Raw genomic sequence first — 26,358 nt, 5'->3', positions numbered from 1 at the left:
AGAATAGTGTATTTACAACACTCAATTTGGTTACTTCAAGCATGATGATAGGAGTTAGAAGCTGGTAATGATTCTGTGGGAAGTGATTTAATAAAAGATTTGGAGAGGATTATAGAAAATCTATAATAAGGCAGATTTCTAAATCAGACTAAAAGTGAGACAATTAACGTAAAATACCTCTGTGGGTAGCTTTTAAAAGGATTGCCTCTTTGAGAAAGAATCAGGGCAGGAGATTCAAAATAGTTCCATCTAGAAACAGACTCAAGTGAAGCTTTTGTGAGAACTTCTTCCAGCCAGCCAATCAGAAGACAAGATGCCTGCAACCTCTTTCTCCTTTTGATTTGTTGTTCCTATGGCAATAGAAAGAGAGCCTAGGACATTTTTCTCCTACTTCTTTTAATAAACCTTTAGCTTTTGAAAAATGCCCAAAGCTGTTATTCTTTCTTGTCTTTGACTAACTTAAAGTGTTTTGTATCAGGGTGGTCCTGAATTTGGTTTTTGATTATATGGTGGATGTGGCAAAACTAATAAAAACTATTAGGCTGCTTGGCTAATAATATTTTCTTAGGCTGTAGAATCTGTAAACATAATCAATCTGATAGGGTACTTGCTGTTAATACCAGAAACTACTGTGAATCATTTCTTATTTTCTATGAACAATCCTAAATTGAGAGTACTCTTCATCGTAAGTAGCTAAATATGAAACTATAACAAACATTTTTTTTTGGAGGTTTTCTGTCCTCCATGATGATCCTTTCTCTTGAGTGCCAGGTCAAAGCCTCAAAAGGAAAGAAGCTTGGTTTATATTGTTCACTTAATAATTAGGTCACTATGTATTTATTGAAGTTGGTAAATACCCATAGTGTCAGGATAAACAGACATATTTTAACAATAAGATAGTAGTCACAGAAGCTTTAAAGATGTACCACTGTTAGCAGAGAGAGAGAGAGAGAGAGAGAATTTGATTTACATTGTGAGTATAGCTAATCTGAAGACATCTTTTCATTACTTAGGTAAGCACTGATGGATATTGTTTGTTCCAGGAATTTCCAAACCAAATCTCTAAATTTAAAATTAGAACCTTTAAGAATCAATTAGTATGGTCCTGCTGCATTTTAATGCTTAGGTTGAGGAAAGTGGAACTTTTATTTTTATCCCTTATTTTCATTTTCCATCAATGTCTTCCTGCTCCATTAGGCAAAAGGAAACTTGTTTAGGCTAGCATGTATGTACTTCCTTATTAAAAAATGGGTATATTTCTTAGAGTGACATTTTGTGTTGAGTATACACTTTTAAAGCAGTGTAGTTGGTCACTCAGTTCCTTAGTAATTGACTATGAAAGTAGGAGAGTTCTAATACCTTTCAACCACCATTATCTTTTACTTTTACACTGGTCTTAAAACTGGAAGGTACCAGTCCTGGAATGATGAGTTGAGAACTCTGGTTAATAGATGTTGTTAGTTACGTCACAGTACCAGCATGGATGATACCTAGGATCAAGCTATCTTTTCATTTATTGTATTCTAAAGCAGTGTAAACCATGCAAAAGTTGTGAAAAAGGACTCTTCTCTCAGACCTGGATTTAAATCAGTCCTAGCTTCAAAGCAGTAGCAATTATTTTGGACAAGTAAATTACTTCATCTCTTTGAACCTATGTTTTCTCTTCTGAATGTTGGGGAAAAAAATGCCCATTATATAGGGTTATTGTGAGAATGAGCTGAGGTAGCGTTTAGGATGTATTTAGTATGGTTCTGGTGCTTAATAGATCCTCAGTAAACACCAACATGGTTCTCAATACCCCACACTGTCTACCATAGATATTACAAAGGTAAATTCTTGGCAGACAGACCCTCAGTCACTCCTTTAGAAATCTTTTTCCTGGATTTACAAATTAATTGTCAAGCTTTGAAAATATTAAGCTTACAATAAATGGCTAATACTTTGAAGTCAAATTCTCAGAAACTTTTTTTAAATGTTAATTGTTTTCTATGTTTTTAAAGTATTGAAAATAGTTTTTAAAGTATGGAAAACCTTAGGAAGATCATTTTTCCTTTTTTGGGCTTTAGTTTTTTCACCTCTAATTAAAAATCAGGGGTAGGAAGTTAGACCAAATGGTCTTTAAGAGTTTCTTCAGGTCTCAGTCTATAATTTTTTTGATTTATTGAATGTGAAAAATTGCCCTTAAAAAAGTTAGCAGTAGAATAACCAGGATTGCACGTGGAGACAAATATATGTTAAACTTTTTTTTTTTTTCTGGTACCAGGAATCGAACTTACCACCTTGCGCTTGCCGGGCAGGCGCTGTGCCGCTGAGCTAAATCCTCAGCCCCAATATATGTTAAACTTTGCAGAGGGAACTGGACTGTCTTTACTGAATAAATGAAAGTTGATTTATACTTGAGCTTTGTTATTAATTTGATGGTCAGTTGCTGAATACAGGGATGATCTTTAAACTGTATCCTGGGATCTGAGTAGTGTCCCGGGATCTGAGTGATTCTTTGATTTATGTAACTATAAAGACTGTAAAACAAAACAAAACACCTCTAAATTGAACTTCAAGGATATTGGGAGTTTATTTAAATTAAATAATCCATGTAATATAAACATGTAACTTGTCTGGGCCTTTTTGTGCCCAGACACTTCTGATGCATCCTGATATAAATGTTCCTTTAATAAGTTTGTGCTAGAATACGTCTGGATAGAGAAGTTGTTGTAATATAATCAGGTAATTAACTTTTTTCCTAACTCTGACATCGGATGTTCCTTGTTCCCATGCACCTCGAGCAAGTTGTTGTTTTAGTAAGTCAGCCTCTCCTTTACTGATTCTCTTAGTTTCCTCATGTGTAAAATGAAAAATCAATCATTTTTTCATTCATTCATTCATTCATTCGTTCATATTGGGGATTGAAGCCAGGGCCTAAAGAGCTACATCCTTAGCTCTTTAAAAAATTTTATTTTTAAATTTTGATACAGGCTCTTGTTTCCCAGGCAGGGCTTGAATTTACGATCCTCCTGCCTTAGCTTCCCAGAATGCTAGGATTATAGGTGTGTGCTACCATGCTCCATGAAATCTTGCAAAGGGTTATTTGGAGAGTTAACTATGTCATCTGTCTAACAAGAGCTCAGTAAATGGTAGCTACTTTCATTGTGTTATATAAAAATGTGTTCATCAGCTTTCTTGCACATGGCACTTTAAATATGAAATGTGGGACAATGAAGTGTGTATATTGAGCATCAGTGATAGACTGCTACTCTGGATTATAGTAAGCTGTGGGATAAATGCTCATGTTGGAAATGTGTGGCATTTTTTTGTTACCACAGAGCTGCTCAATATTTTATTAATCTGATTTTGTATTCTTTAAGTGTCTTTCCTAAATAATTTCAGCATTCTGTACATTATGTGACAGCTGTAAGTACCAAATGACAGATGCTGGATAGGAACCCACGGCTCTCAGATTTGAAGCAAAACTGTTTTTGTATTATAGTTGGAGCGATCATAGAATTTAGCCCTGAACCTGAACTCATTAAGAATGAGAGTTATTCTGGGATAATAAATAGAAACAAGGGGTGCTTCAGGCCAGAGAGGATGTTTGGCCATCCTAATTGCAGCTAGGATGAGCCAGTTTATGAGGTTTAAGATTTGTGGAGTACTTTGGTTGAACCCAAGCACCCCACCTTCAGCTTTTTGTTTTGGCATAGTTAATTGGTTTTGGAGGGGATACTTAATTAATCTTAAGTCTGGAAAAATACTGAATATCATGAATAGTTTGATGGCTATGACATAGTAACCATAATGTATATGCTTATTTTTATATTTTATTTTTTTCTTAATTCCTTTAAAACCAGCAGTCTTTTTAAAAATGATGGAAAAGGGTAAAAGAATTAAGCTTTTCATTCTTACCCATGTCAGATGAACTTTATAAACGAAGTTGTCTGAAATGAAAATCGTGATATTCCAAAGTTTTTTCTTTGAGAAGGTAGAGATAAAGATGAAAATCAAATGTGTTTTAAGCAGCTCTCATATTGCCTATATCAGTGGTGGTGAACCTGTGGCATGCGTGCCACTGTGGGCTGTTTATGTCATTGAAAGCTTTAAAAGGTTTGCCATCACTGGCCTGTTACTCATCTTTCTTATTCCTTTGACCCTATTCTCTAGGTCTCATGCAATTTTACTTTGGGTAGTATAAAACTGTACTCATATGATAAAAGTTGGGATGGTAGAAGTTTTTTTTTTTCTGTTTTTACATAATAAAGGCATCTTGATCTTGTGGAAGGAATGTGCGACTTGGCCACAGACAAACTTAAGTTTGAAACTGTAGTTCTCTCTCCTTTGCTGTGTGTCCTTGTGCAAATCACTTTGCCCCTGAGCCTCAGTTTCCTTACAGTGTGGTGTGAGGATCAGAGAGCACATTTAAAGTGCCTGTCACATACGAGGTTCTTAAGCAATGATGGCAATGATGAGTATATGACATAGATGGGAAACCTCACTATATAAAATTATAGTCACAGTCTGACCACTAATTTTGTTTTGCACTCAAACTCTGTTTCCTTTAGTGGGTTTTCATTTAAACATTATCTCTCTCTCCCCCTCTTGGTTCTGTCCACTACATTCTGAGAAATTCGTGGTTAGTAGCAGAAACCTGTTTGTAGCACAGAAAGTGGGCCCGCTCCCAAGTTCAGTAAGCTGCCTAGGACCATCCCTGACCTCCAACCCCCCATGGGTGCACCCCTGCCCCAACTAACATTCAAGTTGCCTGTGTGAAGGAGTAATTTGTTGCGGCCTCTAACTGCTTCTTCTCTTCCTTCCTTTTTGTCATCCTGCAGTGTTCTGTGCCAAGGTCTTTGTGGCTAGGCTGCGCCAACCTGGTAGAGAGCATGTGCGCACTGAGTTGCCTGCAGAGCATGCCCAGTGTCAGATGTCTCCAGGTGCCTCTCTTCTTTCTTGTTGTAAATGTGTTTTTACGTATGCCATGAACATTTGTTGAAACTTGCAGTAGTGTGTTTAATCCAATGTTAAGTCTGCTAAATGTTCTGTGTAACCCTCTGCTTTCCTCCAGCCTGGGTGCCCCACATGGAGGAGTTAGTACCAAGAGGAACCCTTCAGAGCCCAGTGGGTCTTCAGCTGGGCCTGTCCTACTCCCTTTTCTATTCCTGCTTTTTATTCTTTTCCCTTCACCTTGAAGTTGTATTCTCATGTTTAATAGTTGTGCATGTGCCAAAACAAAAACAAAAAACAAGCCCTGACAATTTTGTGGCTATCATTAATAGTTCTTTGTTGAGTCGGGAGGGTTTCATAATTAAAGTGGTGATTTTTCTATTTTGAAACTCATCCTTTTGGTTTTCTTTCTCTCCCCCTTCAAAAAAGGAGGAGGGAAGGAATCATTAATGTTATAAAGCCTCCAATTGAAGTTTATAAAGATCACAGCTTTATGCTGCCAGTAATTGTCAGTTTGGGCCACTTCCCAAAGGCCAGATCTGACACCTGTCCTCAGAGTCCACCCAGTTTTCCAGGCCGAGGCTGGCAGAGAATTCCACAGATGAAAGTAATACTTTTTTTTCTTTCGATGGGGGTGGGAGGGTGGGATGGGGTTGCTCAGGATAAAACTGTTAGTACAAGTGCAGCTGGTGACGTGTCTTGTTGGGTTGGCTTCTAGGAGAACCAAGGCCAAAAATACTGTGGCTTTATTTGTGAAGCTCAGTTTAGAGAAAGCATGTGTTTAAGTAAATTTGTTGTCAGTAGCAGTATTCAGTTTTCATCACTGCATATTCCACGCAGTTTGATACATCTTTTCTTTGAAAAGCAGTATTAAATTCCTTGTGTCCTGTTGAGACTGTCTTATGGTAGGAAAAGAGTGTAAAATTAGTAAATAAGTTAGAGGGATATGATTGATGACATGAGTAATTTCATTGTTCTCAAAGTTATCTTTTTATTCACGTTTACCGTCTTTAAATGGAGCTGAGCGCTAGGATGGAGGAAAAGTTCCTTCGTTTTGGGTTGGGGATTTTATTTACTTACTGGCAGACATCCTGAATAGCATTGCTGTACTTGCTGATTCAAATTGCTTTCTTTAGAAAACTACTGAAACCTTAATCACTTAGCTGAAGTGTTAATTCAATACAAGGCCCAGTTGCCTTTAGATTCTATAGATGTAGTCTTAGAATACAGCGATTGACTGTTCAGTGAGGCTCCAGTATAATGCGTGTGTAGCTTTTTGGAAAAGCAGCTTGCTTACGTGTAATACAACTTCAACAAAAATGTTGAAAGGGCAGACAGTTTTGCATGCCTTCTGGGTGCTGTCTAATGGGTGTTTGCATTGTACTAATCTTGTATCTTTGTGTCTGTTTTTTTGAAAATGGTTACTTGAATGTTACAGTGAGCTGACCCAGTTTTCTCAAGAACTGGAAATTCAAGTAAGGAAAGAATTGTAGTTGTTAGTAAGGTCTTGAAGTGCAGATTGTTTTATTGGGTTCAGTGAAAAAATTGACCAGTGGAAGGCATCATTCAATACATTTTAGCAGCAGTATTGCCAGTTCTCTGAGTGGGAGGAAGTGTAGGTTCCTACCTTGTTGCAAATGGAAAAAGAAAGTCTCAGGAAAAGAAAAAGTTCTTTGACTCATCTCTCCCATTGAAAAGTTTTTTAAGAGAAAAAAGTTGAAACTTTGCCTTCTTTGGCTCTTATTTCAGTGAATGAAGCAATTACTTTTAGAACTGTGTAGGAAATTTTGTTTACTTAGGTTTTTATTTTCACTAGTATATAATTGAGAGTATGCAGCAAGTAAAATGAATTAAGTACTTAGTTGATTAGAATTAGCAAATTATTACTATATTTTGTTCCATGTGTGAATGGAAGGTAACCAGGTGTTAATGAACCCAGAAGACTTCCTTTCCATTCATTTTATGTATCATTATTACTTTAACTAAAAGCTTGTACATGGATTTTTAAATTCTTATGTTTTAAAAAAGATTATTATTATTTTGTGGTGCTGGTGATTGAACCCAGGGCCTCATATACGTTAGGCCAAGCACTTTATCACTGAACTACACCCTGTCCTTACTTGTATTTTATTTTTTTTACATTTTTAAAATAGCACCAGCATTTCCCTCTCTAGTCTCCCAGCAGCATTAAAGTTTGGGCATTACCTTGAACTTCCAAAGAATGCCTTTTGCTTGTATGCTACATCTCTGGTTAACTATTAGGGTGACTCTTCCTTGATATTGCTCACCTCTTCACAAAGTCATTTTAAGCAGGCTTAAAGAGAGAAAGGACAGAGTTCCTAAAAAGAATAGCCTGGTTGATTGCAGTGGGCTGTGGAGTTCCTTGAAAGGGTCCCCCTTAAAATGGTTACACTTGACCTACTGATCATTTCAAGTGGAGCCAACTGTCTTGTATGTATGGCTGATAGTGTACCTTTTGAAAAAGCAGGAGTAAAGATAGCAGTTGCTTTTAGACATAATTTGGCCACTGTTGCCATCTAAGAAAAGGGATAGCAAAGACTTAAAAATCACTCACTGCTGACTGTATTTGGTTCTTCACATATATTAGGTTTATGACAACCTTGTGAAGTAGGAGTTATTTGATCCCATTTTTCTGATGTGGAAACTGGGACTGAGATGTTACATGCTGTTTCACTCAAGTTGATATTTACAAAACTGTGACAGGTGTGATGGTGCACACCTGTAACCAGCACTGAGGAGGCTGAGGCAGGAGGATCACCATTAGTTTGAGGCCAGCCTGGGGTACATAGTGAGTTCAAGGCCAGCTTGGACTACTTAGTCACACAAAAACATTATAAGACTCTGATATGGTAGACTGGGTATTTAAATCCCCCCATTTGCCTAACCCCCCCCAACTGGTTTTCTTTTTTCTATACTGGAATGCCACTTTTCTACAATATTACAGTATAGTGTGTGTGTGTGTGTGTGTGTGTGTGTGTGTGTGTGTGTGTACATGTGCTCTTGCATGTGTATGTGAACTTTACTGTTGATAATCTGGTGGTTATCAACAGTTTGTTAAACCATTATTTATTTGGAAATTAGAAAAATCTGCCAAATTATGTAAGGAAAATAATTGGCATTTCCTTTGCCAAATGAGCACTCCTGAATTTTGCAGGTGCAAGGTACTAGGGATTGAACCCAGGGACTTTGTAATGAACTGCACTCCCAGCCTTAATGATTGATTGATTGATTGTCTTACAGGTTACCCAGGCTGACTTGAACTTGCAGTCCTCTTGCCTCAGCCTCTTAGAGTGCTGAAATTGAAGGCATGTACTACCATGCCCAGTTCATTTCTGAATCTTAGAGCTGTAGGGGGTTCCTCAGTAGATTTTCTACAAATTTAATTTCATTTCTATTTACTGGACAATTAGTATATACCAGGACTTCTGCCAGTGGTAGCCATACACAGGGAACAAAACAGACTTATTTCCTGTGCTCAGGGTGCTTGTTGTAGTAAGCAGGCTTTTAGATAAAAGTCCAGAGTGAATCACAAGTGAAGTCAGTGTGTATGTATAAAATCAAACTGAAGTTAGCCAAACCTATATGTGCTTGTACAGCAATGTGAATGAACCATTTTAAACTAGGATCAACCCTCAATACACATTTTAGAACAGTTGAACTGGAATATCTGGATATCTCTGAACTAAGCCAAGCTGAGTCAATATTTTGTTTACTTAATATATCCAGATTCAACTTGTTGGGTTGTTATATCAGATAATAAAGAGTTCAGAGCAGGTAGAGTGTTGGCTTGCCAAGACTTAGGCATGAGATTCATAATGATGTTAATATAGTATCTTTTATTCTCCATACATTGGGCTTGCAGCCCTCAGTTATCTCATATGATCCTTTTTAGAGAAGTTATCTATTTATGATGTTGTGCTTTGGATATGAAGTTAAGAAATGATTTGCCTAGGTTAAACATTTATTTGAGGGCAGAACTTCGTTATGAATCTAGATCTGGATAACTGCTAAATCAGTGCTATAGTTACCAGGCTGTAGTGACAGCTGCCAGCTTAACTTGGCAGCTGTCGTTTTTATGTTGAAACACATTTCTTTTAATTTTTCATGTCAGAAGTTTAGCACATCAGGAGTGTAGAGGTTTGAGGTAGTAGACTGACAGGTTTTCTTGGGAATTTTGTTTGTACCTCCTAGCTGGGGGAGAATGCTAGTGACAAGTTTTTTTTTAAGAGTAGGACTGATTACTTGGAACGACAGTGAAGAACATGTGAATTGGATCATGTGAATCAGGTTTTAGTGCCTCCTTCTTAGCTTGAGTGTGCTTTTTTTTTTAGTTTTAAGTGGTCACTATTCGTGTGAGCCATGGAGGTCTACGAACACTACAGTTGGAACTTACTAGAGCTGCAGACTGAAGATAGTTATTGTTCAGAAAAGACAGTGAGCTGAGTAGGAAGAATCCTGGCTTTGAAGCCAAAATACCTAGATTCTATTCGTATTTCTGCGATGCCGGGGAAGTTACCTTCCTTCCCTTGATTCTAGTTGCCTTATCTTTGAAGATGGAAGGTAGTTGTATCCATTTTGCAGGGTTTTTGTAAAATAGAGGAAGGTAATAGCTACCCCTTACTGATGGCCTACTTTTTGGGGGAATGAAAATCCATTCCTGTCTTTGCTTGCTGTACGTTCTTTATTCAAGAAGTAGTTCCAGCCTTAAAAGTACTGTATTAGATACAAAGTTGATTAAGGATAAGGGAAGAGACCACGCATATCGTATGGATTCTACTGCATGGTGTTCTCTCCTCTCACCATAGGTCAGACACAGCCCTTTCAACTCTTTGCCTTTGTGTTCTAAAAAGCATTGGGGATTTGTTGTTTCTTGTTGACTATATGAGTGTGCTCTGGGTCAGAAAATATTAAGACTTGCAGTAACCTTCTGTATTGCTCAGTGCCTATAGTAGTTTATAAACCTTTAACAAACTATTTCCTCTTTATAAGAAAATCTGAAAATATAGTTACCAAAAATTATATTGGTAGCCACCTAATGTGTTTTAACTGTCCTATGGAACCCCAGTTTGATTTTGTTGTCACCAGAAGCATAAAGGAGGACCTAGCATTATGTTCCTTTCTGCTTCTGTCCAAGTAGCTCTGATTAGCCTGGTGGAACTCAGGATTTTATTTGAAAAACTTTCTACTATGGAAAGTTCTATGTATATAAAAAATAAGGAGAATCATTTAGTTTAACCTGGAACAGTTCTTAAAATCAGGCTATTATTTCAACTGTTTTCCAGTTTTTGTATGTGGGGTATTTTTAAGAAAATTAAGATGGTTTAACTGAAAGAAAAAGTTTGGCAAATCACTTTCTGTCAGTACTTAAAATTTTTTAAAGTTTAGAAAATTAAAAATAACACACTTAGTATTGAAGGTTATAAAAAGACATGTAGAGTTTGACTCCAGGCCTTCTCAAAATGTCATTATCAGTTTCCAGTTATGATTTTATTATACAGATTAGTTTTCAGTTAAAAATTTGTTTAATTAACGTACATTAGCCGTCTTTCCTTGTCTTCATAAAAAACTAAATAAAGCCCCACTATTACAGTTGCAATAATAGTCCAATATATGGATTTTAAATTTTTTTGTTTTGAATTTTTGAGACAGAGCTTTACTATGCATTTCAGGCTGGCTTGAATTCACGGTAATCTTTCTGCCTCAGCTGTTCCCTAGTGTTGGGATTACAGGCCTGGGCCATTATGCCTGGCAAGGGACTTACAATTTTGTCTTGTTTTGTTTGGGACAGATGTAATGTAATCCAGGTTGGTCCTTCTGCCACAGTTTCCCAAGTATTGGGATTACAGGTGTGTGCCACCGTATCTAGTCTTGGATTTATAATTTTTGTTTAAAAAAGTATTTCCTACTGAAGAACCTATAGGCTGTATTAGTGTTTTTTTCTTTTTTTTTGTGTCAAAAGCCCTTTAGTATTTTAATTACATGTGTCTTTAGTATTGCATGATTATATCTGTACAATAAATTCTTTGAAGTACAGTTGCTTGTTCAAAAATTATCAGTGTTATAATATTAATTAAATCAGCTGTATAAAGAGTTCAATAATCTGTCAGTCCTCTTACCCCGAGAAAAATGTTAACATTTTGTTTTCTATTACTACATAGTCTTTTTTCATAAGAGGATATGCAACTCTGTAATGGGTTTTCCCCCATTTTTTTGTAGTAGTAAAAATGGACTCCCCCTAGAAAAACCACAATTCAGCTTCTAGTATTTGCTTTACTTACTTACTATTATATTATAGACATGTTTCCAGATTAATGAATCCAACTTGTACTTGTACTTTATTGTACCTAGGTTTTGGCAGGTGGGAATAAAAGTAGATGTATTTTCTTTTCTCAAGTATTAGAAAAGTGCAGGCTCTCCCCTCCCCTCCCCTTCCCTCCCCTCCCCTCCTCTCCCCTCTCTTTTGTTTCCTTTTCTTTTTTGAGACAAGGTCTCACTATGTAGTCCAGGCTGGCCTTAAACTCATTATGTAGCCGAGGATGGCCTCCAACTCACAGTGATCCTCCTGCCTTAGCCTTCCAGGAAGTGCTGGGATTACAAGGTGTGCATCACCACACCTGGTGCGTCCCTTTTCTGTTCTTTTTTCTTTTCTTTTTTTTCTTTCTTCTGATGCTAGGGATTGAACCAAGGGCCATGCATATGCTAAGCATGAAGTCCACCACTGGGTTAGCTAATCATGTAACTCCTACACAATTTTTTTTTTTGAGACAGAGTCTCACCTTGTAGTTCAGGCTTGCCTTGGACTCACTATGTAGCCCAGGCTGGTCTCAAACTCATGGCAATCCTCCTGCCTCAGTGCTGGGATTATAGGTGTGCACCACCACTTCTGGCTCCTACACAGATTTTAAGTATATAGTCCAGTGATTTATCACAAAATAGAAGTACTTGTAGGTTAGGCCCAGTTGCTTTCATGGAAAGAGTACCAGTTTATTTTGTAGCCACTGTCATAAGGTCTGGATATCATTTAAAAATGTTTACTGTTTACTTTATTACTAAACATACATTTGTTCAAAATTAAACCAATAAAGGCTAGAGATGTAGCTCAGTGATAGAGCATGTACTTGCCTAGCATGCTGAAACCTTGGTTCATTCCCTAGTGTTTAAAAAAAAAAATTAAACCTATAAGTAAACAATAACAAATAGTAACACGATAAATTAAGGCTTTTCATGATCATTTGAAATCACTGCACAAAATTCTATTATTATTATTATTATTATAGTTTTTTGAGACAGGATCTTGCTGAGAGCTTCAGGCTGGCCTTAAAGTCACTGTGTAGCCCAGGCTGGCCTCAAACTCAGGGTGATCCTTCTGCTTCAGCCTCCCAAATGCTGGGATTACAGCTTTAGATAAAAGAGTATACACATTGAAAAATTTTAGGTTGCTAAATTATATCTTTTGTTTATTTGCTTCTGATTTTTTTGTTACAGGATTTCAGACAGGGTCTTACTATGTAGCTGAGGCTGGCCTTGAACTAATGATCCTCCTGCCTCAGCCTCCCAAATGCTGGGATGACATGCATGTGCCACCATGCCAGGCTGTTAAATTATATTTTTGAAAAGTAGGGTCACTATATACTTGTAAAAGAAATAGATTGGTTGTCATTGGATACTTTAATTTTTATTTCTTTTACTTTTTTTTTTTTTTGAGACAGTGTCTCTATGTCATTCTGGTTGGCCTTGAACAAACTTTGTAGTCCAGGCCGGTTTTGAATTTAAGGCAACTCTCCTCCCTCTGTCTTCCAAGTCTGGGATTATATGCATACACATTACAGCCAGCTCTTTGCCATTTTTGAGGGATGAAAATTAAAAAAAAAACCTTGTTACTGTAATGTACATGTGTTTGATTGCTAATGACATGGAATGCATATAATAAATATTTATATGCATAAATATAAATTTGGGCTTTTCTATTTTTTGTTCTATGAGTTACCTCTTTAAGTCCTTTTTCCGTTTTTCAATTGATGGATTTATTTTTTAAATCTAATTTGGAGGAGCTCTTTAGATACTAAGTATAGTAACTGTCTATTATTGCAAATATTTCTCCCAATTTGCAGTTCTCCCCAAAGGTTTGTTTATAAGACCTTTGGCCTTGATGAAAGTTTTATTGAAAATATTTATTTTTTATATTGTCATTTCTTCTAATATTTTTGTTGTGATTTATGGCATTATGCTTTGCATTTAAATCTTTTTTTTTTTTTTTTTTTTTCCTTTTTTCCCCGGTACTAGGAACCGAACTCACGATGTCACGCTTGCCAGGCAGGCGCTGTGCCACTGAGCTAAATTACTAGTACACATTTAAATCTTTTAGTCTTTCATTTTATTATATGCTGTGAATTAGAGTTCCACAGTTTTTAAAAAATGGCCTTTTTGGGGTATATTACTTGCTGATTTAGTGTTTTTTGCTTAATTTGAAATCATTCACATTTTATTTTCTTGTATCCAATTATGCTTGGTCACAGAAGATTCTTTCATACTCTGTTTTCCCTTTCCTATTATCATAGTCAGTCATCAGCCTCTGTAGGCTTCTGGCCCAGCCATCAGGCTGACTTGCATATACAGTGCCAGTTTGAAAATGTGTTGTTATCGATGATACAGCCTTTGCAAGTTCATTGCAAAACAGAAGATTGAATTTGGTAATCAGAATGACTGATCTGAAAACAATATGCAGTATAAGAACCATTGTTGAACTCCCACCATTTTGTATGGTGAAGCTCTGCATCATTTCCAATTTATATATATATTTTTTTACTTTTTACTGTCTTTGATTGTTTGATCAATCATATTCTTATGTCTGATGAACTGAGCAACTTCATTGAAGATAACAATATGTAATATAGCAACCATTGTAAATTTCTATCATTTTGTTTTGAGGTCATGTATCATTTTTGTTGTTTTTGTGTTGTTTTGATTTTGCCTTCATTGTTGTTTAGTCAGTTTTTAAATTTTTAAAATAAAAAAAGATGGAGTTTGCCATTTTTCTGAAAGAATGATTTGCTCTGTTCTTGCTATGAGTTAAATTGTTTTCTGTCATTTCCATATTTTTTGAAAATTTTTGTGACTGGGTGATCTTAAAATGTGAAGCAACAGAGAATGGCAAGTATTAGTATTTTGGAGAAAATCTGAAAGCTGGCATAATACCTGGTGTATAGTACTCACATTCAAGAAATCACACACATTTCCTATGGAACAGAGCCTTTGCGCCTGAAACATTTGGACTGCACCTTGCTTTGCTAGCAATTACAACTTATGGTTTCCAAAAATGGGTGTGATGGATAAGGTTTCACAGTGTAATTTGGGGATAAAGAGATGGTAAATGAAATTCTGATCACATAAAAAAACTTTACTTTTTGAATAAAAATGATGTCATATACCTCATACTGGAGGAGTTATATGTTGCTTGTAAAAATGCTGATTTCATTTTTGTGTGATTTTATATTTACTGTTTATTCTATTGATGACACTGGTGCTCTTCATTGCAAAATTTACAGTAGTGTAAAGAAATTAGCCATTTTGCTGTAATCTCACTTTAGTGTCCATTCTGTTTTTTCTGTCATCTTATGTATTTATTCATGCTCTGTGGTACTAGTTATAATTTGTTTTAAAATTGTTAATTGAGTAGTGTTATATTACTCAATATAATACTTATATTAATAAATTTAGGCATACATTTTTAACAACTGCAGTTTCATTTTCTTTATATACAACAGTTGTGAGCTTTTTCCTGATGTATATTAAAGTCATTAAACTTTGTGTAGTGCATATTCATGATTAATTCCTTAAGATACATTATTCATTAGATAAATTTTGAGTCAAAGAACATGAACTTTCCTAAAGCTTTAAACTTCAACCAGAAAGTTCAGTGATATCAGCAATGTCTGATTGTAATAGAAATAAATGCCCAATGTGAAAAGTTGGAAAATGCACAAGAGTTCAAATAATAAATTAGAAATCATTCCTTGTTCATTTGTGGTTTTCCTACCAGCAACAAATATTTATGATGCTCTTATAATGTCTCAAGTATTATTGTAGAGTCTGAGAATATAGGAAAATACAAACCAACAGTAAGCCACACTGTCTTGGAATCTGCATTTTATTTATTTACATGTTTCTTTGGTGGGGGTTCGGGATCCAACCCAGAGCTTTGTGCATGTTAGGCAAGCGCTCTACTACTGAACTACACTCACAACCAAGAACCCACATTTTAGAAGTGAAAGAAATCAAATAGGGAACACATACAGTGTTTTAAATGGTAGTAAGTGCTATCAATAAAAAGGGGGATAGGGAACCCCAAAGTTTAGGGAAGTGCTTTAGTTTGTGTGTGTATGTTGCAAGGGTGGAGCGATTGGGCACTGGACCAGCCTCAAACATGCTAGGTAAATGCTGTACCACTGAGCTATGTCCTCAGCCCTTTGGAAACTTTTATTTTTAGGTAGTATCATGCTAATTGCCCAATCTGGGCAGCTTGTGATCCTCTTTCCTCAGCCTCCTGAGTACTGTAGTTTGGGGTCACAGGTGTGTTCCACTATGCCTGCCTAGGACTTCTGTTATAAGCAGAGTGATGAGGGAAAGCCTCACTGAACAAAGACCTGAAGGAAATGAGGGAGCCAGCTGTGCAAGCATTATGGGAAGATAATCCACATGGAAGGAGCAGCAAGTGTACTGGCCTAGAGCTGCGAGTGTTTGTGGCATTAGAACAGCCAGAAGGCTGAGGTCTGGCTGGAGAGTGGAATGAGGGAAGAGAATAGAAAGTGAATTCAGAGATGAAAGGAGAGAAGGCGGAACAGATTCTGTAAGGTTTCTAGGCCTTACTGGGGTTCCATTTTAGCTCTGCATGAGATGAGAAGTTACTGAAGAATTTGTACCAGAAGGGCTGTCTAACATTTTAACAGGATCGCTCTGATTGCTGAGTAGACAGATACAGTATAAAAAGATGGAAGCAGAGAGCCCAGTTCTGGGATTGACCAGTGTTATCAGTCACGGTTTTTCCAGAGAAATAGATAGTTTAGAGAACTGAATCATGTGATTGTGGGGACTGGTAAGTTTGACATTTGTAGGGCAGGCTGGTGTGCTGCAGACTTAGGCAAGATTTCTCTGTTGCATTTATTTTATTTTATTTTTTAGTTTTTAATGTTTGAGACAGGATCTTTCTGTGTGGCCCAGGCTGGCCTTGAACTTGGCAGTCCATCTGCCTCAGCCACAATTTTCCTGTCTCACCCTCCCAGGTACTTAGATTACAAGTATGTGCCACCTCATCTGACTTTCCTGTTACATTCTTTTTTTTTTTCCCCCTGGTACTAGGGATTGAACCCAGGGCCACAGTGAGTATATTCCCAGCCCATTTTTTCCTTTTTATTTTGAGACAAGGTCTTTAAGTTGCCCAGACTGGGTTCAAATTTGTGATCCTTCTGCCTCAGCCTCTCAAGAGTTCTGGGATTACAGACGTGTGCTGTCTTGTCTGGTCACTGTTGAATTGTTAAGAAAAAAAAAAAATCCCCTTCTTAAAACCTCAACCTCTGTGGTCTTACAAGGTCTTTGATTGATTGGGTGAGGCTTATTTCATGTTATGGAAGCTAATATGTCACTTTACTCCATGTCTGATTGCTAATTGCATCCAAATCTAGAGTAGTGCTTGACCAAACAAGTAGCCACTGTAGCCTAGCCAAGTTGACACATAAAATTAGCTGTCACAGCCAGACTAGGAGGAGCCTGAATTTTTGATTGAGCGATTCAAAATGGAAACAGGACCAGTTCACAGTGAAATAAAAATGGTATCAATCTTGTCAAGTCAGTGTCATTTATAGCAGTAACATCTAACAAGAATTTAGTCAGAGGTGATTTGATTGGAAGATAAAAATATATGTCTGCTTGCCCTAATGAAATAGTGTGTGCCTCATGAAGAATCATTCAGGAACTCAGGTAGGGACCTCATAGTTGATGACTGCTTATCTCCCTAGACATATTACTCACCTCTTTCTTACACATTATCTGTCTTGATCCTCTAAACAGCTTTGTAAACCAGGCACTAGTATGCCTTTAAATGTAAGAAAATTAATACAGAGCAAGGGAGAGCGAGGGAGTAAGGAAGAGACTGGTAGGATTCAGACCTAGTCCCTATAGTCCTTCCTTCAGTCTCCATAGTTCCGATACACCGTACTGCTTCTTAAAGAAGAAACTGTTTTTATGAGCTGACTATCTGTATTTTAATTTATAAACAGACTTTTCTAGTGCTTAGGACCATTATGTAATAGGAGTGCTATTTATGATATTATATGTATAGCTTATGTGATCAAATATCTCCCCTTTAGAGAGGCCTTTTCTGACCACCCAGCCCAAAATAGCTTCCTGCTTTTCACTGTTCCCTCACCCTCATTTATTTTTCTTTACTGTCTGAAATTATATTCCATGCTTATTTTTTTCCTACTGTTTGTTGTCATTTTTCCCTTACCAGAACGCAATTCCATGAGAAAAAGGTCATGTCTTCTTGTTCATTGCTTGGTAAATATAACAGTTTCTGGAATAGTTCCTGCCAGGTAGTAGATACTCAGAAATTATTTATTGAATGGGGAGCAGGCATAAAAAACTGGAGTGAGAAGGAAAGGCTTTCTCCAAGCCTGCTTAGGGCTCTGTACTACAGCATTACTTGCTTCCATAACCATGGCTATTTTGGATTTCGTCTGATTCAAATACTTGATTCCAAGTATTTTTAAGTTGAAAGATTATCTTGGGAAATTTTTGATTTTGATTTTAAAACCAGCTTGTAATTTTTTTTGCTTTAAAATGTATCTTTTCTGACTATAAAATTAATACATACTACGTATTATGAATGTTGAAGTGAAAGTGAAAAGAAAAGTAATAATTAAGAAAGGGTCATTCTTTATATTTTTTTCCTTTTTTGCGTGTGTAGTTCAGGCTGGCCTTGAATACAGGCTGGCTTCAGTCTTGAAGTTGTAGCAGTCCTTCTGCCTCAGCCTCCTAAGTGCTAGGATTATAGGCATTTGCCACCATGCCTGGTCGTTTGTGATATTTTGACATATTTTCTTTTAGTTTTTAATCTGTACATATGTTTTACATAACTGGAAGTATTTTATATATATATATATATATATTTTTTTTTGGTTTTTCTCTGGTACCGGGAACCGAACTCACGACCTTGCGCTTGCCAGGCAGGCGCTTTTGCCGCTGAGCTAAATCCCCAGCCCCTTATATGTTGATTTTATTTTTTATGCTTTGTGTACTTATTCAGGATAATTATATTTTTCCTTTAATTTCTCATATTTTGAAATGACTGTATACTGTATTTCATAAGCATCCCATAATTTGCCAGATGATTAAAATCCTCATTTTTAATTATTAAAAAGTGTCACCATCTTTGTACATAAAATTTTGCCTTCAGTTTGAATTTAGTATACATTTCTAAGAGCTATACTATACTAGATCATCAGTGAATGTTTAAATTAAAATTTTTAATATGGTAAAAGACATGGCCAGGATTCAACAGTGATACATGTTGTTGCATATTGTTGTCTTCAAATTAGTTGTTCAGATTACCAGATATAAGCATGAAAAATAGGTAACAAAAATTTAAGCAATAACTGTTCCTTTCAGTAAACCAATAGACATGTTGAATTCCTAACATCTTGTTTAGTGAAGCTCTGTATTGTTTCTAATGTTTTTAAAAATTATTTTTATTCTCTTTAATTGTTTGATCAATCTTGCATTCTTACATCTGGTAATCTGAGCAACTTCATTGAAGATAACAGTATGTAATACAACAACCATTGTTAATTCCTATTATCTTGTTTTAAAATTCTGTATTGTTTTTCTTGTTTTTGTGTTTTTTGTTTTTGTTGTTATTTTGTTTTTTTCTCTTTAAAAAATAAAAGACATGGCCATGACTTCTCCTTAGAATATACCCCCCTCATTTTGAATATGCTTATCCCATCAGTCTTGCTACCTTTTTGAAGGAATTCTGGAAGTCCTTATCATGGTTTTAGTTGATAGTTGCCATGATGTTCTCAGTTGATTAAAAACATTTACTTTTTAATGATCATATTAAATTTGGGGAAGAACCAGACATTGCATGGTGCCAGATCCAGTGAATAAGGTGGATGAGGATATACCATAATCTTTTTATGAGGCTGCCTATCTGTTTAGTGGCACTTGGCAGGAGCATTTACCATATTTTTGATCATATCTCATAAAGACACTCATGAAAGAGGACTTCCAGAACTGCTTCAGAAAGTGGCAAAAATGATGAGATAACCATGTTCAAAGCAAGGGTAGTATTTTGAGGAGGATTAATGGCAGTGTCTTTTACTATAATAAATTTCTAAAAATTTACCGTATATCTTGGTCATTCCAGTATATATCTTGTCACATTGCTTTTCAGAGAGTTTACCTCTCATTGCACCCTCACTAGGATTGAACATTATTATTTTGAGAAGTTTTAGCAAGGCTGTGGCTCTGTGGGGTCTAGTACCATATTTTACATTGACAAACCACTACATGTGGTGGCTCTTCACACTGAGCAATTTGAGTGTATGTTGAGTGAGCTAAAGCATGCCTTACTAAAAGTAGATCTAACAGCTAGATATGCTTGGCCAGGAAAAAGAATTCCAGAGACATTTTCAAGCGCATGGCTATGCCTGCACCAGCTCATACCTTCCTATTGAATTGCCTGGGCACCATTGAGCATTGAGACCATTCAGTTAGTATGGGGTTTACTACAAAATACTTAAAACACAGAATCACTTGCATACCATGCACATATTTACTGAGGATTTGCTATGTCACATGCACTATACTATGCCCACTCATGCAAAGATCTTCATGGACAGGTTGTATATAAATACTTCCAACCTAATATAAGGAAAGTTCTTTTCTTTAGAAAACCAGGAATCACTTGCTGGAATCCACAGAGTCTTTTATATTATGTTTGCTCTTTATTTACTTTATTTGGAATAAAAGGCAAGTTTTAAATCCTTCATCTTTAAGGTAACAGGAAATAAAATGTTAAAGGTTAAAGTAGGTGTGTTATGATAATAGGTAAGAAGCAGCTATCATGTAGTTAATTTCAAAGAAAAAACCTTTGCCAAAGCAAACATTGCCAGGAGGATCCTGCAGAATTGACAGGAAAGGGCTAGACACATGCACCTCTGTATTGCTGGCTAGTAGTAAATGGCTTGGGGATGACACACGAACCTATAGTTAAATGTTCATTAAGATTGTCTGACAGTAGTGATTTAAAAAAGGAGGATAACATGTTTATTCTTAGGGATATGATCCCATAATATAAAGAATTTGTTACTAATTAATATGAATAAGAGATTGAAAGATTGCCTTTTATCTATTGGAGGTAGTCTCAGGCCTGTAGAACAGTTGCAAGTACAATTACAAAGAACTATTTGTCTCCCCTAAACCTTGAAAGTCAAGCTGACTGAATGTTGATGCTGTAATATTTTAGCATCTATTTCCTATAAAGGTGGATGAATCTACATAACATAATGCAAGAGTCAGATCGTTACATTAACACTGATATATTACTGTCATCTAATCCTCAGTCCCTGTTTTAAGTTTCAACAAAGGTCTCAATAATGTCTGTTACAGCAGAGCTAATCAGTTCAGAGTGGTGCATTGTCTTTAATTATGATACCTCTTTCAGTCTGAAACAGTTTCTCAGTCTTTGTTGAGCTTTTGTGCCTTTGACACTTTAAGGTCAGTTGTTTTGTAGTATGTGTGTCAACTTAGGTTTATCTGTTGCTTCCTTATGTCTAAATATAGGTTAAACATGTTTGGTAGAAGCACAGAAGTGATAGCCATGTTCTCTTTGCCATCCTAGAGGATTTATCTCAGTATGAGTAGGGATTACTTGAGTAAGATAGTAACTAGCAAGCCTTCTTTTTTCCCTTTGTAATTTGAAGCTATCTTTTTCCCTTTGTAATTAAGTGTTTTGTGGGGAGGTACTTTGAAAATATATAAATGTCTATTTTCATCAGAATTTCAATTTTTTATTTATTTTATCATTAAGGACTTTCTTGTTTTATCTGTAGGTTATAGCCTATTATCATTACTCATATTGATGATCATATTTTTCAGTTTGGCAGTGGCTATTTCAGGTCAGCTCCCGTATCCTTTTGATCTGTCCTCATAATTGTTTAAGCGCTTCTTATATTCTGCGGCAACATGTTCTGGCTCATCTTGTATTTTCCCACCCTCAGCCTTGGAGCCAGCCATATTTTTTCAAGGAACTCTGGGTCCTCTTAGCCAACTGTGTTAGTAAATTCACCTCAGTCTCTTAAAACATCCCTTTTTTTCTGTGTATTTAAGAAGTCCCTTAAGTTCACAGCGATCTATTCAGTTCTTTTCCAGTCCCAGAGATTTCAATCAGGTCTTCTGTAATGTAACCCTTTCTCTTACCAGTTCTAACTCCTTTCTCTCAACAGTGCGGAACCTGTATACCAAATTCACATGCTTACTCCTATGAGTTATAGTATGTAGTTTTAAAATTACTCATATTACTAAGCAATAAATGTTATAACTGTACTTAATATTTCCTTGTAATTAAAAATTTTTGGTTTGTGTCTGTATAGTCCACCTACTGAGTTTGAGTCATGTAGGTTAGTTTTTCTTGCCCCCACCATTAATTGTGATTATGCTGTTCATTTAAAATATACCTAGGGTCATTTGTTTTTGCTGATAGTCCATTTTTGCTCTCCTATTCATTGTTGATCTTAGTTTTTGATTATATAAAACATTTCAGTAATTCACAGAGTAAAAACAACAGAAAAAGTGTGCTTATAGCAATGTACTTCTCATCCTTTCTGTTCTCCTATTTCCTTGTCCTTTCTGTCTTGTTCTCACTGGATAATCTCCTTCTTCAGTGTTACCCTGCTTGGATTTCTTAGTGCACTAATGAACAGGTATGTGTATGTATATTTTTTTGGTTTTGCTTCTTACACAAAAGGAATTATACAGTATATGTACTCTTTTGCATTTTGCTTTTACCCCTAAACGTATATCCTGAAAATTAATCTCCATCCACAGAAGCTTTTCTATCGTGTAATACTCCGGTTACATTCATTTGACATAGTTTATTCAGTCCCTTGTGTATGTAGGTTGTTTTCATCTTTTTCAAACTACAGACAGTGCTCTTTTGAATAACTATGCATATGTATTTTCATATTATTATTGAATTAGTGTATCTTCAGTGAAAATTCCTAGAACTAGGATTGCTAGATCAGAAGACATATGTAATTCCTTTTTGTTAAATATTGCCAACATTTTCTCCAAGAGAGTTGTGCACATTTGCCTTCCTACCAGAAATAGAAGAGAGTGCCCACCTATTTCCTCACTGGTTCATTAACAGAATTTTTTTTTAGTCTTTTTGAGACAGAGTCTCGCTATGTGGTTCAGGCTGGTCTTGAGTTCACTTTGTAGCCCAGGCTGGTCTCGAACTTGCAACGATCCTCCTGCGTGCTGCGATTATAGGTGTGCGCCATCACGCCTTCCTCTGTTAACAGAATTTGTTGTTATACTTCTGAATACTTGTCAGTAAGTTAGATGACAAATGTGTAGCTTTAATTTTCATCTTTTAAATGATGAATCTTAACATTGTTTTCTACTTATGGGTCATGGCTTTATTTTGAGGTGGGCAGTGGGGATTGAACCTAGGGCTTTTGCACTGAGGTACATTTCAAGCCCTTTTTTAATTTTTATTTTGAGACAGGGTCTTGCTGAGCAACTAAGTTGCCCATGCTGGGCTTGAACTTGTGACCTTCCTGCCTCAGCCTTTCCATTGTGCTAGGATTACAGGTGTGCACCACCATGCCTGGCTCATGTTCTTATTATTATGTTCAGGTCTTTTCCCTATTTTTCTGTTGGGATTTTTTTTTTTTTTTTTTTGGGTATTTTTGAGACAAGGTCTTGCTGTGCAGTTCAGGCCGTCCGTGAGCTCACTTTGTAGCCCAGGCTGGTCTCAATGATCCTCCTGCCTCAGCCTCCCAAGTGCTGGGATTATGGGTGTGTGCCACCATGCCTGGCCTCTGTTGGGATTTTTAAAAACCCAAATAAAGTTTTTAGGGATGTCAGTCCTTATATTTTTGACATATGTTGTAAACATTTTTTCTACTTTGTCATTTTGATTTGGCTTATGATTTTTAAAATGGTGTGTAAAAGTTTAAAATTTTTAGGGAGCCAAATTATCCTCTGCCCTTTTTTGTTGCCTTATCTTTAAAAAAACTTTTTTTGCTGCTGAATACTGAACCTAGGGTCTTATGTTTGCTAGGCAAGTACTCTATCACTGAGCTAAATCCCCAACCTCTTCTGTTATTTTCTTGCATCCAAATTTTGAGTCAGTTAAATAACCTTCCCCTATGTCCAAGTTTTTTTTTTCTTTCTTTTTTTGGTACCAGGAATTGAACTCAGGACCTTGTGCTTGCCAGGCAGGCGCTGTGCCCCTGAGCTATATCCCTGGCCCCGTATGTCCAAATTTTAAGGAAATTATAATTTCTTCCAGTGCTTATAGTTTCATTCTTTAAATTTAAATTTCCGATCTGTTTGGAATCTTTTCATGTAAATCTATATGTGAAATGTGGATATAATTTTTTCTTTTCAAATTGCTAACCAGTTGTCCTAGCGCTACTTCTTGAAGTTCACCAGTCATTTGAGATGACATGGTTAACATGTGCTGTATTTTCATATGTACCTGCGTCTGTTGCTGGACTTTTTATTTTGTTAGACCAGAATTTGGCAGTGATTTGCAAGCTAAATCCAGCCCAACTGTGTCAGTGAAGTTACACTGGACCACAACCACACTCATTCACTTGCACACTATCTGGGGTTGCTTTAATGCTGCAGCAGAGAGTGGAGTTGTTTTGACAGCGACAGATGCACACAGAGGTTAAAATCTTTACGATCTGACCCTGTCAGGAACAGCTTGCTGACCCTTACTCTGGGCTAATTCAGATGCATAAAGTACCCCACTTTTATTTAGAGAGGCTTATGTATTTTAATGTCTCATAAGACTAATCCCCTTTTGTAGCTTTGCTTTTTCCATTTGTTAAGAAAATCTGAATTTTGTTACAAATTTATTTTTCTATTTGAACTTCCTATCAGTTTGTCTAGCTCCATAAAGAAGCTCTTTATGTGATTATTGGAAGAATGTTAAACTTACAAATTTTGGGGAGAAATGTCATCTTTGTAATGTTGAGTTATCTTTTCCAACAAGTTATGAAATAGAGAATCTATCAAAGAACTAATCCACAAAACAGCATCAACCTACCATGGTTTCACAGGAGATTTCTACCAAGACTTCAAAGAGCATATAGGCCCAAAGCACCATAAATTGCTTCATAGTACTGATTTTAGAGAAAAATTTCTCCTTTTTATAGGAATTACTTCTAATTTTATTATCTTTTGATCAGATAGAGTTATTTTCTAATTTTTATCCTTTATAGGGCTTATTTCTTTGTGATCTAATATATAATCAGTTTGTAAGATTTTAGCTTGTGCTTGAAAAGCAGATTTAGTCTTAACAGGCTATATAAAGTTTGATAACTACTTCTGCTTCTAAGATTTATCCACTTTATTAATTATATTTGTTCTTCTGAATTTTCTTTTTTGTTCTCTTGAGCTGTCATGTACTGAGAATAGTATGTGTAGTATATTTTCAACCTCTCTTTTCTTAGATGAAGATTGCTTGCTTCATGAAAGTTTTTGGAAGTGTTGGCAGTTTGAGGTAGTTTAAGTTTGTAAGACTCCTAGTTTACCCAGCACTCTGGAGGCTGAGACAGGAGGATCATGCTGTTGGAGCCCAGCCTGGGCTACATATTAAGCTCAAGGTCAGCCTGAAGTACAAAGCAAGACCCTATCTCAAAAAAATAAAAACCCAAAAAACAAAAAAACAAAAAGACCCCCAGCAACAACAAAAACAAAATAAAACAAAAAGAAAGACAAGACTCCTAGTTTCTTTACTGGATGGCTTGGGGAAAGCAGGAGATTGTGGGAAGTACAACTTTGTATCCTTTAGACTTAGTTATTTAGTGTTGGGAATTGAACCCAGGGTCTTGTGCACGCTACCATTGAGCTACATCCTCTGCTCTATAAAAAATTTTTGTTTGTTTTTTGAGAGAGTATGTGTCTTCCTAAATTGCCCTGGCTGGCCTGGAATTTGGGATCCTCCTTCCTCAGTCTCTTGAGTAGCTGGGATACAGGTGTGTGACACCATTTACCTGGTCCTGAATGTTTTTAGGAATTTTTTTTCTCTTGCAGGATACTAAGATCCTATCCCTACCATTTTTTTTCCTTAATTGTATAGTTTTCAAAATACTACCTTTTCCTCCTTTTGTCTTCAGTTGTTGTTGGGGGAGAGATTACTGGAGATTGAATCCAGGGCCTTCATACTGAGCTGTATCCCCAGCCCATTTTTATTTTGAGACCGGATCTTGCTAAAGTGCTCAGACTGGGCCAGAACTTGTGATTGTCCCGTTCTAGCCTCTTATAGTGCTGGGATTACAGGCTAGTGTTAACATGCTTGGTTGGTTGATATAGGTCTTTTTGAAACAGGATTGTATGCATGTATGTATGTATATATGTATGTGTGTGTGAATTTTTTGAGACAGAGTTTTACTAAGTAGTTCAGGCTGGCCTGGACTTTGAAGTGATCCTTCTGTCTCTGTGTCCCAAGTGTGGTGATTATAGGTGTGTGCATGCCCAGCTTTTAAATATGACCTTTATCATATTGGGGAACTTGATAATTTTTAATCATGAGTAAGTTTTGAGTATTTTCTTCTTCTTCTTTTTTTTTTTTTTTAGTATTTTCAAATATTATGGCACTGCCGCAATTTGTTTACTATAGCTGTGCAGTAAGTTTTAAGATTAGGGGCTGGGGATTTAGCTCAGCGGCAAAAGCGCCTGCCTGGCAAGCGCAAGGTCGTGAGTTCGGTTCCTGGTACCGGAGAAAAACCGAAAAAAAAAAAAAAAAAAAAAAAAAAAAAACCCAAAAAGTTTTAAGATTAGTATTGATTTCAAAGCTCTTTGAAACTCTTCATTCTTTTTTTTGGTACTGGAAATTGAACTCAGGGCCTTTTTTGCCAGGCAGGTGCTGTGACACTAAACCATATCCCCAGCCCTGAAACCCTTTATTTTTGTTTTTCAGGTTACAGTACTTTGGCTTTTCAGAGTTTCTTGAAATTTATAAAATCTATATTAGATTTTTGTCTTTTTAAAAAATTTACCTTATTTTTTGTTAGGATGGATGTTTTTCCTTCTGCAGAAAACACAGGATTTTGACAGGGATTGCATTAAATCCGTGGGTTGTGTTGGGGAGTACAGTAGTGACATCTTAAG

General features: G+C 36.4%; 1 protein-coding gene across 1 annotated transcript in view; it reads left to right on the top strand.

The window, feature by feature from the left end:
- Fbxw11 (F-box and WD repeat domain containing 11) overlaps positions 1 to 26,358 on the top strand; it is a 131,046-nt gene that overhangs the window by 41,799 nt on the left and 62,889 nt on the right. The window contains exon 2 of the mRNA XM_005376332.2: positions 4,824 to 4,925. Within this exon, the coding sequence (XP_005376389.1) occupies positions 4,824 to 4,925 (102 nt within the window). The remainder of the gene's footprint in view (positions 1 to 4,823; positions 4,926 to 26,358) is intronic.

Source organism: Chinchilla lanigera, unplaced genomic scaffold (genome assembly GCF_000276665.1).
Source record: "Chinchilla lanigera isolate Chin_1 unplaced genomic scaffold, ChiLan1.0 scaffold00007, whole genome shotgun sequence".
Lineage (NCBI taxonomy): Eukaryota > Metazoa > Chordata > Mammalia > Rodentia > Chinchillidae > Chinchilla > Chinchilla lanigera.
The sequence above is the reverse complement of the archived record's forward strand: the minus strand, read 5'-3'. Positions and strand labels throughout refer to the sequence as shown.